Genomic DNA, 15,362 nt, shown 5'->3' on the forward strand with positions numbered 1-15,362 from the left:
CCTATTACTGTATTCTTTTCTTTTACTATTATTACTACAGTGTTATGCCTACAGGCATCCATTATAATCAAGCCATTGGCGGTGGTGGTGGTGGTGGCGGTACCGAATACGGCTATACGACATCAGCAAATATTCCACAGCAACAGCAACAGCAACAACAACCACACTCACAGCCGCAATACTACTATCAACACAATGTTCCAGGGGGAGTAACAACAACACCACCACAACAAACAGGAGTGGGTCGACGCCCTACAGTTCTTGGACGTGCTCCGACTCGTCGTATGGCACCGGGTGCTAATAGTATCGCCAATGCTGGACACAACATACAACGAGGACGTACATTGATTCGGCCTGATCGATACCAGGAACCACCACCATTGTTGACAGGGAAACCTACTTCTGGAGGAGGATGGTTTGATCCCTGGGTATTGTTTTCGCGTATTGTTACCTTTTGGGCGTTTGCTCCCATGTTGGCAGCAATGGGTAAATCCGATAAAGGGATGCAGCAAGCCTGGAGGGAGAAGATGGCCCTTTGTTTCATTATTGCATGCATGGGAGGCTTTGTAGCATTCATTACGATTGGTCTCAGCTCAGTCATGTGTCCACCAGATCAAGCTACCAACAGCGCCAATTATGCATCTTACAACGATACAATCAACAGTGGTAAATACATCATCATCATCATCATTGTTGTTGTAAAGGAGTGGTGGTGTGTGTGGTCATGCTGAATTTTGTACCACTGACAACTCCGTCTTTTATTCTTCAAAGGATCTCTTCTTGGTATTCTTGGTTGGCAATTCAACATTACAAACTCTGAAGTCACCCACAATGTCAACCTATACAACATTGCACGCGTCCCTGGAACAGACATTACCAACTACTTTGAACACGGCTCCAACGCACCCTCATGTCAAAACACAGGCAACCCAATCGCTTCACAATTCAAAGCAGTGACATTCGAACCTTGCAGCGACAACAATGGCAACAATGGATGTCCCTTAGGCAGCATATCAACATCGACTTTTCAAGACCTCAACATCGACAATACAACACGGCTGGTGGGCTATGATTGGGAGCAGCTTGCGAGTTCCAATTTGACCAACTTTTTCGTCCTTGATGGCGTCGTACTCAATATGGATCCATATATCAAAGCCAATCCTCATCCTGTTGCAGGCGATCTTCTTGATACGACGATACGCACCATTCTGAATTCATCGTTTGCCAAAGGAGGTCGTGATGGCACCAAGCAATTCTTCCGTAAAGCCGAATTACGAGCATCCATCAATTGCCTCGTTGACAAGTATCGAGCAGGCCACATTGACAAGACAACCCCTGGATGCTTTGCAGCTTCGCTTGTATTATTTTGTGCATTATCAGTCGTCTTGGCCATTGTCTTTGCTCGATTCTTTATGGCGTTGATCTTTGCATGGTGCTTATCATGGAAAATGTCACGTACACCACCACCCGTAGGCCGTAGTCATCATCAACATGGACCTTCCAAAGTGTTACCGAATCAAACCATGGAGATGTCAGATATCAAGCGAGCACCAAAACGAATGGATTCGAATGCCAGCACCGTTTCGAGTTTCACAAGTGAAGTCGGCAATGATTTGTATACAGTGCTTCTTATCACGTGCTATTCTGAAAACCTCGAAGGCATCAGGGCAACAGTGGAATCATTATCAGGCACCGATTATCCCGATAGACGCAAGTTGCTCTTCCTTATTGCTGACGGCATGATCACTGGCAGTGGCGAGAAAGTATCGACACCCGATGTCTGCTTATCACTCATCACGTTCGACAATCGATACCCTGAGATGCGTAATCCTGAGCCACAACCTTACATTGCTGTTGCGGATGGTGCAAAACAATACAACAGAGCCAAAGTGTATGCAGGCCATTATGGTAAGGATGTACATTGTTTGTTTTTTATCTCATCTGACACATAAACATTGGATGACAGTGTGCAAGGGACACAAGGTGCCGATGATTTTGGTTGTCAAATGTGGCAATCCTGATGAGGAGGGGAAACCCAAAGCTGGCAACAGAGGAAAACGCGATTCACAGCTTGTCTTGATGAACTTTTTCAGCCGTGTCACTTACAATGATCGCATGACGCCTCTCGATTATGATTTATTCCGCAAAGTACATTACTTGATGGGTGTTACGCCTGATTACTTTGAGCTGGTGCTCATGGTAAGTATGATGACAGTGGCAGAGGAGGAAAAGAGGGAAATCTCATCATCATCACGTGATGTATAGGTGGATGCTGATACAAAGGTATATCGATCATCATTGAGATTGCTGGTCAATTGCATGGTGAACGACAATCTTATCATGGGGCTTTGTGGTGAAACCAAGATTGCCAACAAACGAGCTAGCTGGACATCGGCCATCCAAGTTTATGAGTACTTCATCTCGCATCATTTGGCAAAAGGATTCGAATCAGTATTTGGTGGTGTGACATGTTTGCCTGGATGCTTTTGCATGTATCGTTTGAAGGCTCGTAAAGGAGATGGCGATTGGGTACCTATCATCACCAAACCTGAGATTGTCCAAGAATACTCGCAAAATACCGTCAACACGTTACATCAAAAGAACCTGCTTTTACTCGGTGAAGATCGTTTCTTGACAACACTGATGCTCCGCAATTTCCCTTATCGTAAAATGGTATTCACGCCACATGCTGTAAGTATCTATCCCCCCCCCAACAAGTACTTTCTAGAATGAGCTGACACATGTGGAATACATGTCTAGATTTGTAAAACAATCGTTCCCGACGAATTCAAGGTGTTGTTGTCACAACGGCGAAGATGGATCAATTCAACCATTCACAACCTCTTTGAGCTGGTATTGGTGCGAAATTTGTGTGGCACATTTTGCTTTTCAATGCAATTTGTTGTTATGATGGATTTGGTCGGCACGTTGACACTTCCGGTGGCTATCGTTCTCACGCTGGTGTTGATTATATCCATTGCAAGAACGAATATATCCAGTTTCACCACTGCTGTCCCATTGGTGCTACTTATCATCGTGCTCTTCTCTCCAGCATTCCTTATTTTGATCACCACCAAAAAGTGGGTATACCTGGGATGGATGATAGTATATTTATTTGCATTACCGATCTGGAACTTTGTGTTGCCGGTATACTCCTTTTGGCACTTTGACGACTTTTCGTGGGGAGAAACACGCAAGGTTACTGGTGAAGTCAAAGGTGAAGATCATGGCAAAAAAGATGGCGTGTTTGATCCAAGCAAGGTGCCATTGAGACGTTGGGAGGATTATGAACGGCGACGTTTACGTTCTGTGAAACGACGAGAAAAGAAGCTCAAGGAATTGGGACCAGTGCACATGACACATGGGATGATCGACAATGACGACCAACGGCAGCTATTACAACAAAGTGATGAAGAATTGGCATCCAATTACACTGGCTCTGATATGTCATCTATTCACAACAATCCAATGCATTATTTTGATCCATCCAAGGAAGCACCTGTGAAATCTGGAGCTGGGTATTATCCAATGTTTCGACCACAGCAACAAGGTCCGCCAACGCCGTTGCCTAAGCAACCACCTTTGCAACAAACAGCGCCACAACCTGTTGCTGCGCGCCACCCTCCACAGCCACGTCCACCACCCACATCACCAGGAATACCGCAACAGCATCCACAAATGATGCGTTCACCACCATCACATCATCCGCAGCATGCAACATCTCCTCGACCAACACCGCCACCTCATTTAGCGGGGTATCGACCACCACCACAATCGCCACAGCAACAAGCTCAATATAGGCCACCACCACCTCCGCAGCATCAAGGTGCACATCCCGTTCGATCACCACAACCACAACCGCATCCCACCCAATACCGCAGATATCAATAAACAAAAACATTGATTTGTTAAAGATCACTTGTATTCTATTGGTTTCGTTTCTACACTATTCGATTTGCTTGTTAGACATTTTAGAATCACAAGGCTATATGTTTCTCGGATAATGGGTTCTCCGCACATATGGAAAATAAAAAAAGGGCATTATCACCATGGCACATGTCGTCATTATAAGGATTACCAATCGTGTGGGGTGGGGTAAATGAAAAGATTGCGACTTTTATTGTGAAGCATGCGCGAGCCTATCACACTGCAGATAAAAGACGCCACGGAAAGCGCGTGAAAATAAAATGTGGGTTGTCCATTGTCATGATGACACGATTTGTAATATAATGTATACGTGTCCAGAACCCACAATGGATCATGTGGTACAAATCGGGAGGGGATTGTTGAGTCATCCGCAAATGCACATGCCTGTTTTATGCCGCTGTCGTTTTTGCTGCTGCTGCTGTTGAGCCAAGCATCTCTTGGGGTCACAATAACATATGCACACACACAGCCAAGAAGAATCAATTAAGGAACAACGACAAATGCATGAAGCGGGGTAGAAAAAAAAAGATCAGCGGAATGAAATGACGACGTTTGTGGATCGTCGTTAAACGGCATTGCTTGTACGGACCTTGAGTGAGAGGATGGTGGAGAATGCAAAAGAATGGACTCCGTAAAGCATAATGACAAATACAAAGAAAAAGTGGAGAGTGGATCATATGCAGCGGCATGACGAAGATACCCCGCTTTGGGATTAGTCAAGCAGCGGATTCTAGACATACCGCAGCACATCCACGGTCCGACATGGTCCGCAGCAACACAAAGAATGCTTGTTGATACACTTTGCTGCTCCACACCCGACAACACAAGAGATACAAATGCTTTCACCCCCCATTAAAAGCCAAGGCGGACCTGCAAACTGCCAAGGAGCAAAGGTGAAAACAAAACGGTATTGTGAAAAGGCGATGTAATTGTTTGTTTCGTAACCCTTCATTGACACAAATGTTGCCCACCGGATTACTCTTTAAAGTCTGGAAAACAAAAACATAAAGTCCAGATCCGAACAATACAATAACGAAAAGCAAACCCAACAAGTGATCAAAAGTAAAGGGTTGGCGGTGTTGGATTATTCAGCTTATATTTTGGGGGGAGAGAGATCTTGTGCCACCCGGTCAACCCCGACCTTAGACTTATATAAATACCCCTCAATATGCTTGCATAGTATTCCTTATTCTCAAGTCTTCTTTTCTATACCCATTACACATTTTGCTATGCGATCACTTTTTGTCTTTGTTACCAAGCACCAACACATTGATACCAGCAGCATGAAATCACCAAAGTGGCTAAATCGTATTCGTCGACGTTCTTCATCCTCTACAACTTCACACGTCGAACAACAAAACGCAACTACCGAACACACTATCTCTTTTGAAGAGGAAATCCAACAACTTGCACATGCATATGAATTTGCATTGGACGAATTGGCCTATGCCGTTGAATCCCAAGGATCGATTTATTATGACGGTGACCGTGAGACCGCACAAGAAGCATTTGATTCCTGTATCGACCGCTATCTTTACTTGATGGAGCGATTATCCGAAGCTGACTGCGTCAAACTTGATGCTCTTTATCGACGAGAACTTGAAAGCTTAAACACGCGTCTGGCTGAATTGCCACCGATCTCATCGTATTAAGTTTGTCCTCCGCCTTTTGCAAACATCTCTCGCTCCCCCCCTTTAAACATACCCCTTTTTGCTTTTCATTATCCGCCTTGCACATATACACATACACACACTCTCTCTCTTACATTCCTCACGATATCAACACCCCTTTTATGCCGTCATTGTATATATCGATCAAACAACTAGCATAGTCAAATCATTAGTACATATACCAAAAAGTCAACTATAATACAATCTCATCATCATGTATCTCACACACTGAAAAATTTTCTATTTGCCATGCCGTGTTTGATGATTTTGTGTCGCATAGAGAACAAAGAAGGCGGATCAATATTATGACAACCTGAATGTGTATGTTTTGAAAATAACGGTTTTCTAGTATTCCAACGCCACCAACAACTGGGGCCCATCTTGATGGGCAATCTGCACCTTGTGCATTACATACACCACCACCACTACCTGCAGCTGCAACTTTTTGCCCAACGATAGCATCTATCTAAATGATGCTATTTACGTGCATATATAAAGAGGGCTGTGAGAGAAAGAGCACGCTTTTTGGGGGGCTTGGCGACTTGGCGACTAGCCTTGGCTGTTGAAGCAGGTCAAACAAGAATCTGTATTGTAAAACAATGAATGGCGTCAAGGAAAGGAGCATGAGTCTCATGCGTTGGGGGGTTGCCGGAAATCCCCAATCGGAAAGTGTTATGAGTAAAACTCGCTCCATTTGCACCCACATGTGTCAACGTAAAAAAGTGCGGAATCACGGGGGATGACTTTCTTGTTTTGACCAAGTGATACTTGGTTTCCATTTTAGACATGCTTCGTCAGCCATAAGCATGAATAGGAAATAAATTGCCCGAATCTTTTATGGCCGGTCCTTTTTGTCCCCATTTGTGAAATGATGAGCCATCTTTTCCATATCCTTCTTTTTAGATACGTGGCAGTCTAAAAAAAGAGAGAGACTCGAGACTTGGCATCACTCAATAGTATCCGATGGTAAAACGCGGCATCCTTCCTTCTTCCGCCATGAAGGATAATATAGTAGCCGCCACCACATTACGTCCCATCCTGCGTTCATTGACATGTGACGCACAAAAGATCAGCAACATGAAAGAACATACACGTGAAAAAGAAAACAAGAGAACATAAGACAAAGCATGTGTGAATGGGGGAGCAGAAAGCAGATCGCATTATTGGATAGGACCCTGAAAGTAAAAAAGACATCCCGCTGTATACGATCATCCGCTCATCAGCAGTGGATCCACAATGTTTTTTCAAGGTGCTCTTTGCGATGCTTGTATATCAGCCGAGATGTCCATTGGATGAATGACTTACATGCACAAACAAATGATTCTTCCTTTTCAGTGGTAACGTAAACATCAAGAGCTGCTCACTTCTTGTTCACACACATTATGGGCCTATTCGGTGAATTCACTTCGCTCAATTTTTCGCTCTATGGACAATGGTGAGTATGCGTCAACTATAGCAGCATCATACGTAGCATCATAAACAGCTTACCATTGCATCCTATTAGGCTTGGCATTGTAGCCATCATATGTAAGGATCGTATACCAAGCGAGTGTTATCATTTATCTGATCATGGATCATGTGGCATGATAGTATTGATTGTTCTGGGCATCATTGGGTTTATGTCTCATATCGCATTTAGCATCGTTGGATGGTAAGATATCATCAATAAACCACGTACAGCCGTATTGATCCCAAATCATTGTAAGGGTGATTGCATTCATTCTCCTTTTTGTGGAAGTACCACTATGCCTAAAGGTAAGAGAGAGCACTATCATGTGGTGTGTGCAAAAGAACAACTGATTGCTGATACCATCATGTGCAGCTTTGCCCAACGAGCCCAAAGTTGTAAGTATGATAGCTGGTTGCATGCCACAATGATAGAAGAGCGTACTCAAGTCTTACTTTGATGATCCGATTTCATGCAAAAGTGACAGCTTCCTTACCTATTTTGAGAACACCTGGCTACGAGCGTTGATGTATCTCATGTAAGTGCATGTCGGGGAATAATATCGGCGTCATGGATACACTCTTAATGGCTCGCATGATAGCTTTGCGATCGTCATGTTCCTCAGCAACATCATCTCGTCATCAAGTTTGAATGCATGCGCAGTCGTGTTATTACTTGGCGCCATCTGTTATGGTAAGTGGTAGTAGCCGCTGCACTGATATGGAGGAATTCGTTCTTGAAAAGGCGACAAGTTTACTAACAACATATGATCAGCCATTGCTGCGGTCCGAGGACAATCATTTGCAAGCTCTAGGTAAGCCAACTAGGATAACGAATAACCAGTATATTGAATGGGATGATGGTGTTTGTTATTCTACAATTCAAATTTAGGCTGCTTGGGGGTACAGGTGTAAGCAATGTCGTATAATAGTGGAAGCGAGTAACGGTGTGGACAAAACATGATGCTCTATCTATATGAATCATTTCATTGGGATCTATAAACAAAGCTTGAATGGGACGAAGGGATCGCTGTTGTAGGTGTTGTTGTGTCGTCATTCGATCCTTGTTATGTTGTTGGATGTCATTTTACTGCTTCCATCCTCTGAATACATCCTCCCCTTTAGCTTTGAAATGCCGAAAAATGATAAACATGCATTGAAACGGAAGTTGAGCACCATTCTAATTACTCGTACTCGTGCTCAGGATACCTCAGGGGCAGTTGTAATATGATGGATAAATGTTTTATGTGCTTACTTTGATACGCAGATATTCACTATGACACCCCACAACGCTTGAATGTCGAGGGCAGGATCATTTAAAGAAGTATTACATCTTTCTTCTACCCGAACATCACCATGTAAACGCTTTTCAGCAAAGATGGGAATAGATAGCATCCAGCAACCTTTCGACAACCACGTGAGAATTCAAACACCGGATCACCCGCTTATAAAAAAGCTCAGTTGCAGGAACGACGTTTACGAGCTCCTTTTCATCAGCTTAAACGTCATGGAGAAATTCAAAGAGGTAAGATGGCCTTCAATGGTATGGCAATGACGACGATTGGCTGACACCAACACCCAACGATCGTGTTAGAAACTTGCAACCCTCCGAGGTGAGGTGGAGACTGCCAACGCACGCGCCCAAGAGCTCGAGCAAAAGGTGGAACAACTCGAAAGCGAGCATAGCAAAAAGGATGAGAATCTTGAAGAGCTCCAGTCGCGTGCCAAGTTGCTCGAAGAACAGCTTGAGAAAGCAGAAGCAGACCTTAAGGAAGCTAGCGATAAGCAAGTATTGGTATCATTTCATCATGCGGACATTATGCTAACAATCCTTTGACATGATTTTAGTTTCCGCGAAGCTGATTTACGTGCAGAGCAATTGGAAAAGAAGGAAATCAAGCTGAAGCAAGAGGTGAAGGAATGGGAAAAGAAAAACGCTGAGATCGAAGCCAAACACAAGGAAGTCAGAGATGAGCTTGATGAAATGGAAAGCCAACTCGAAGGCGTTTAACGTAATACCGATACCCTGTTCACTTCTTTCTTTCTCTCCATTTACTCCTCTTTTTACCCTTTCGACTACCTGTTAAACCCCCTTTTCGATAAAAAGGAACATGTCCAATCTCAGAAACATTGTTTGAATATCATCGGATGTGATAGGCGCAGTTAACACGGCTTGGCATTGATACATTGTTGTTACATTTTGGAGCTGAAGATGTCACGTTACTTGCACATGTCGTTTCCTATTTGTAGCTGATCATTGATGTATATCATACTTCAGCTCGTAAACCGTATGTCCTGGTTCATACATAACCTCTGCTAGATTTACACTCTCCTATTCAGAATTCGCATAATGAAGCGTGGGATCTTTATGAGAACAAAGTTGATCAGCGTGCACGAGAGCACCCTTGTGTGAGAATTTTAACTGTGAGATGAGCGATCTCAAGCTCATGGGGCGCCTACACTACTTAAATGTTCCCGTACGATTATCATCGGACGCCCCCATTTAATGTTTTCATGATGAAGAATGGAGTCTTTATTAGAACAAGGTTGATCAGCATCTTGTGTGAAAGTTTCACGACCGAAGTGTGCAGTCGCATAATCAAGATTTAACTTACAAAAGTGTTCATGGATTTGTAGGGCAGAGTCTCACCTTTTGATTTCCACTTCTTCCACCTCCACTTTATTTTCCTTCCTCCCATTCTCCACTGTGGGTGCATTCAAGTATACAACTACCGCCTGCAAACGATTGTCCTGCTTCAACCCATCATGTCAACCCTACGATCGTCTTGACCCGATGGCCTTTAGCTGAATGGCAAGTCCATGGCGTGTACACCCCACTACAACACCCGCGTTTCTTGACACTACGCCTTCTCTTGTACACTTCTCTACCACGACCAAACGTAACAACATTCATTGCAGCAATTGCTATTAGCAAGGGTCTTTACTCCATTGTCTCCAACAGCGTTCTTTACTTGCAGCAACCTCCCTTACAGCCTTTGTTACGTGCGACAGCTGATAGCCATTGCATGGAAGCCGCTTTATTTACGTGTAGCAACGTGCTTCAATACAAACGAATTCTTATGGATGTGGATCTGAATGTTGCATCGTTTTGGTACATGGGATGGAAGAATATGGATACACTGACTGGTTTGGTTCCCTTGGCCCATTAACAACGTGATGTCTAGTTTGGATGACACCATATCAGCCGTCAACCATGCCGCAATACAAGCAACCTTTATCTGGATGAGCTGTGATGGAAAGTGACCCACAAAGTGAAGGACCAAGGGCCCATGGGCAAGGAAGCGTATCAGCAGCGATCTCTGGGGCTTCTATCTACCAACATGTTGGATGTAGAATGGTCATGGTGGATAGGTTGAATCTATGCGGTGATGAGAATCATGGTGATTACTTGTCATGTTGTCAGCAGGGACGAAGGATCATATCACTTGGATACGGCTGAGGATGGCGATGGATGGGATGGAATTGACAAACGAAGGTGTTTACAGCCACGCATGATATTGGGATACTTGAGTCAATGTACGCAGCAATCATGGATGAGGGATGTTTATGGCGGCAACAACCAAGAATACAAGACACATTTCCCCCCTATTGCCTCTATGTATGTGATTCACCGCCCTTAGTATCTTATTCAATTTGCAATGCTCTCCCTTTATCATAAACATCCACCCAACAATATGCTATTCTTCGACTTCCATTGAGTGAAAAGTGGGTTCAACACATTATTTAGAAGGGGATTGTATTATTAGCTTGTATTGTGCAAGATGTTGATCACTTGGTAGATGTCTGGATTGAGGGAGTGAGGAGAGACAATTGATGGGCGAAAAGGCCGATCGAGCCATATGTATCATCGTACAAAGATTTCTAGTTCACATGCGGGTAGACGAAAGTATGGTAAATCTTCGAATGCTTGTGCCGAGAGCGATAATGGCCAACGATGATACTGCTTGTCATCTCAAAGAAAGCTTGATTCATTGTAAGTTTGGTTCATTGTGACGTTCAAGAATGAGTGAGTTGTAATAAAATGTAGCACAAAGACATGAACACATTATGATTACCTACGCTATCTTATGCAACCTTATATGTGAATGAACCATTCCATACGGGCTACCATAATAGGCGGACCTCACTATACGCAGGCCAGGGCAAAGGTCAATTATGCATTCTCCACCAATAGGAGGATTGACCTGTTGTGCTGACTTCTTTGCTTTGTTACACAAACACGCCCCTCTACCAGGGTCTAGCTACGTGACAATGAACAAAGGTCTCTTTTCATATACCATCACCCTTACAACATAAAGACATCCATATCTCAAAATCTTACAATCAACCCTGGGGTCTTTAAGAGAACAATGTCGCCACCAGCGAAGGAGTCGTCGTTGAGAAAAATTCAAGAGGTGGTGGCCCCGATCCAATTTGGCTGGTGGCAACATTTGCGAAATCTGGGATTGGCAACAACGATCGTGTAACTTGCACACATGTTTCCTTTGACCCCGACGAGCAACATTGTTCTCATAAAGACCCCAGGGTTGATTGTAAAGTTTTGAGATACAAGTGACTTTAAGTTTAATATATGCTGTATGCGTGATGCTATATGACAAGTGGTCTTTTACAAAAGCGATACATGCTAGGCTCTTTACTATTATTACAAATGACTTTATTTCGCTAGAAGCAATCATTTAACCTTGTACGCAGCTCGCCAATTTCTTGAAGCAGTGCTTTGCATATATCCAAAATATGAGGGTGTTCAGTGGTGTGGAGCCGCTCAATATCGAAAAGAATGCTTCGAATCAACGAGTTGCTTGTTTCACTCGTTTCCGCCTTGTCATAGGGTCGATTCCCTCGTTTCTTCATTGAATGCAGATCCGTCGCTTTCAATCTCTGTAATGCAGTGGTCACTTTTGCGGTCCATACATTGACAGGTTGAATGTTTTTGAAAACGAACATTTTACTGCGCTTCATCATTGGCCTTGAAGATGGTGCGGAATGGTAACCATCATTCGTTTTCGAGTGATTGGGTGGTTGGTGATGTTGCCACGTTGTCATGGTGGGTTTTGTTGCATGATCCTTGTTGTCATTGTTAGATGATCCAGCGGCAAGTGCAGGTCCCAAGGATGTGATTTTGGACGACGATGGTTGTTGTTGTATTACGGTGGAAGAAGGCTGCGGTTGTGTTGGTTGAGGTAGGTTTGTGTGGGATGATAACCCGATCGGCTTCGAATCCATGAAGAATGGTGCACCTATTCCAAAAAAAGAGACAAAAGATCAACAAAGGAAAGTGCAAGGACGTGCACACTGCATATAGTTTACCCTGATTTTCATTGGTTTGCTTGTCTTCAGCGATGGTCCTCTCTGCAGCCTTCAACTTGTGTTCAGCAACTATTAGTTTGCCTTCAGCGGCTTTGAGCTACACATACAAGAACATCAGGATTGCATATTCTCGATATCATCAAATCCACCGGCTCACCTTTCCACGCAATATCGCCTCTCGAGTACGAGCCTCGCATATGGTGTCTTGCACAAAGAGCTGCATATCCCTGACTTGGACTGATTTGGCTTTCAACTCATGCTTCAAATTCTTGTACTTGGCGTAGACACGTTCAAAGCGAGCTTCAACCTGTACATGTGACCACATTTAATGCGCTGTTACCCTCTCGAAAGTAATACAATGAATACCTGTTGTAATTGTTTGGTTTTTTCAGATAATTGTTGATCAAGACGCTGATTTTCTTTGAGAAGCTCTTGCGCAATATCTATTATGTTGTCATGCATGCATTAAGAAGAGGGCAAGTATGTAATCGGGTACATTTATGGATGACTTACCAGCAAATCTACGTGCATCATTTTTCAATTCATGCATGTCATGTTGCCACCTTGTACGAGCATGACAATCGTCTCGACCGCAACAACAGCTGCTATGCGACGAGGGTGAGAGGCGAGTAGGTGTAGATGATTGGTTCATTGTATTTGCGTTTACACGATTGAGATGGTTTGGAACTTGATGAAGTGAGTCGAGTGGGAAGAAGCGTGAAAAAGAAAAGAGACATTTGCAGTATAATAAATAATGATGCGAAACCCGTGATTCGCAAGTAATATTAGGGGAAGCAGCGAGGAGGGGTTACATGACAACATTGACATGGTGATGGGACATTTCAGTGTTCATTGTGGTTCAGCTTCTTCATTGTGGTCAAGGTTCTGATTTCACATTACGCTACTTCTTTGCTGTTCTTGGGCTGATGCATTCCTATATACGCGTATTCCTGTCATTACGCTATACCTGTAACGTATCAACTCATGGAGATCGTTTATCATGTACATTTGATGTTCCTTCAGACAAGGATCACTTTTATCAGGTACTCAGCGGATTTTTGTTTAAAGCCATTTACCTTACGACAAAATCGGTTTACTTTCATTATCCTATGTCTACAAAAGATCAAGCGGATTCATATCCACAGGCACGTTTGGGTTGACACTCGCTTATGATTGTCGCTGAAAGCTGTGTTCCAATTTATCAATGATCAAGTTGTCACCTTCATCAGACGACTCGTGAACGCTAGAAACGGTGATGCATAGTGTGAATCAGATGATGGTTGTTTCAAAAACCGGTATACTCGCACCATTACAACCGTACCAGAAATGATGAATTGCTATTCACCTTGCTCATAGCGAAGTGACCAGGCCTATCTTCAAAAAGGGGTATTGGATTTGCGATGCGTTGTTCATAGAAGTCGAACTCTTTATCCTTTTAAAAGTGATGGTTTTGAGCTCTACATTGTGTAACGTGGCCAATGCGGATGGTCCTACTATGTTTGATGCTTTTGGATTCGCTGGCCATTTCCGGAATACTGATCACACCATGTTTGCTGGCGCAATCTTGAGTTATTAGTAAGAGTGATCTTCTTATCGGAGGGAGCGCGATTGGTACATGTAGTGTGCAAAGTGAAGGATTTTTTGTTGTTAAGGACAACATCGAGCATAGCAGGAAAGAGGATGCATCGGATTGGATTGAGGCGAAAACAGGCTGATGCTTGTTGAGGGCCTTGTACTAAGGCAATGGTTGTTGTTGGATCATCATTATCATGTAAAGTGTACAATGACACACGCTTTTGCTATACGTGAGAACCATTCGCTTTATTTACATGTACCTATTGTCTATAGTGAGGGTGATGATCATGGTGGGTGGATGGTGTGTATAGGGTAATTGAGTGGCCTCAGTGTAATAGCAGTAGGGGATTTAAACTTGGGGGACGGTAGTTCCACGCCTTGAGACAACGCTTCTCTTCTCTTTCTCCCTCCTCTACTTTTACCCCATTCACGACATCACGATCAAGGTAATGTTCTATAAAAAAGTGCTCTTGTTAGCTGTGAGGTATTAATGTAGTTCTGAACATGCATTGTCAGGGAGTGAGTGTGTTCAAGTGCTGAGGAATGAGCGTGCTGGGTGGTTGGTGGTTGCCATGGCGATATCGTTGCTTGCTCTTGTTCGTTGCTGTACCCGCCCTATGCTTGGTGTCAACAGGTACATTCAGAGTCCAATGTTGCAGCCGAACTGGTTCCATTGACGTGTTAGCTTGTATAGAGGGCAAGTTTGGTGTCAAGGCGTTGGCTGGTTTTGTTTGACGTTTTGTTTCGGCTCAACTACACTACTACACCATGGTTTTCGGTTTCCAGTAACCAACAACAAAGAGGTTCTTTGTGTATATGGAAAAGGCAAGTGCAATGAAACAAACAATGAAAAGGGTGTTTATTGTGTGTGTGCTTATAATGAATTGAATAGGTTTCTTTGGTCAGGCAATGCAACTTGGGGCACCATCATCATCTCTTTGGGTTCAAGTCCCAGCCTGTATCAAGTGGCCGCTGCGTCGCTCTCTGCACCAGCCAAGTGTGCTGAGAAAGCTTCTTGGAACGCGCCCAGGGCTCTATAGGCCTGCGTTTGAGTTGATGGGTCGATGACGATGGGTTTTTGGGAGAGCATGGTCACCGTGTTGAGGTAAAAGGGGATTTGCAACAGCTTGTGAATGTGTTTAACCAACACGCGCTCCCTCGTGATAGGCTCGTTCTTTCCCTTGAGGATTTCTTTTCATGGGGTGGGAAATGATTGGAAGGATTGGGGATCATTCTTTCTTTGGAGAGGATGAATGAGAACAACTATGAGCCTGGACGCTACGTAAGTGATGTCCTTCCTCGCCATGGATCGAACTGGCCTTGCGTGATTCGTGCAGTGCTTTCTCAAGAACAAGGAATCGCCCGACGTTTCTCGTATGGCGGTGATTTGGTTTGTGAGTTCCTTCTGATTTGCTT

General features: G+C 43.8%; 5 protein-coding genes across 5 annotated transcripts; 4 read left to right on the forward strand and 1 right to left on the reverse strand.

Annotated features, from left to right (window-relative positions):
* Positions 1-44: 44 nt before the first annotated feature.
* On the forward strand, positions 45-3,891 carry O0I10_003354 (uncharacterized protein; the record flags this gene model as incomplete). The annotated part of the gene is made up of 5 exons (XM_058483425.1): positions 45-666; positions 772-1,908; positions 1,967-2,199; positions 2,266-2,691; positions 2,761-3,891. 5 exons carry the CDS (start codon positions 45-47, stop codon positions 3,889-3,891), a joined length of 3,549 nt encoding a protein of 1,182 aa, XP_058345624.1.
* A 1,265-nt stretch (positions 3,892-5,156) lies between these two features.
* On the forward strand, positions 5,157-5,579 carry O0I10_003355 (uncharacterized protein; the record flags this gene model as incomplete). The annotated part of the gene is made up of 1 exon (XM_058483426.1): positions 5,157-5,579. The coding sequence occupies one exon, from the start codon at positions 5,157-5,159 to the stop codon at positions 5,577-5,579; it is 423 nt and encodes a 140-aa protein (XP_058345625.1).
* A 1,400-nt stretch (positions 5,580-6,979) lies between these two features.
* O0I10_003356 (uncharacterized protein) lies at positions 6,980-7,972 on the forward strand (the record flags this gene model as incomplete). The annotated part of the gene is made up of 9 exons (XM_058483427.1): positions 6,980-7,032; positions 7,102-7,124; positions 7,188-7,248; positions 7,304-7,352; positions 7,420-7,442; positions 7,526-7,582; positions 7,646-7,737; positions 7,819-7,858; positions 7,936-7,972. 9 exons carry the CDS (start codon positions 6,980-6,982, stop codon positions 7,970-7,972), a joined length of 435 nt encoding a protein of 144 aa, XP_058345626.1.
* A 578-nt stretch (positions 7,973-8,550) lies between these two features.
* On the forward strand, positions 8,551-9,054 carry O0I10_003357 (uncharacterized protein; the record flags this gene model as incomplete). The annotated part of the gene is made up of 3 exons (XM_058483428.1): positions 8,551-8,568; positions 8,638-8,828; positions 8,892-9,054. 3 exons carry the CDS (start codon positions 8,551-8,553, stop codon positions 9,052-9,054), a joined length of 372 nt encoding a protein of 123 aa, XP_058345627.1.
* A 2,672-nt stretch (positions 9,055-11,726) lies between these two features.
* O0I10_003358 (uncharacterized protein) lies at positions 11,727-13,023 on the reverse strand (the record flags this gene model as incomplete). Its single annotated transcript, XM_058483429.1, has 5 exons — positions 11,727-12,301; positions 12,372-12,468; positions 12,529-12,678; positions 12,738-12,814; positions 12,885-13,023. The coding sequence occupies 5 exons, from the start codon at positions 13,021-13,023 to the stop codon at positions 11,727-11,729; spliced, it is 1,038 nt and encodes a 345-aa protein (XP_058345628.1).
* Between the last annotated feature and the right edge of the window lie 2,339 nt (positions 13,024-15,362).

Source organism: Lichtheimia ornata (genome assembly GCF_029851405.1).
Source record: "Lichtheimia ornata isolate CBS 291.66 chromosome Unknown scaffold00011, whole genome shotgun sequence".
Lineage (NCBI taxonomy): Eukaryota > Fungi > Mucoromycota > Mucoromycetes > Mucorales > Lichtheimiaceae > Lichtheimia > Lichtheimia ornata.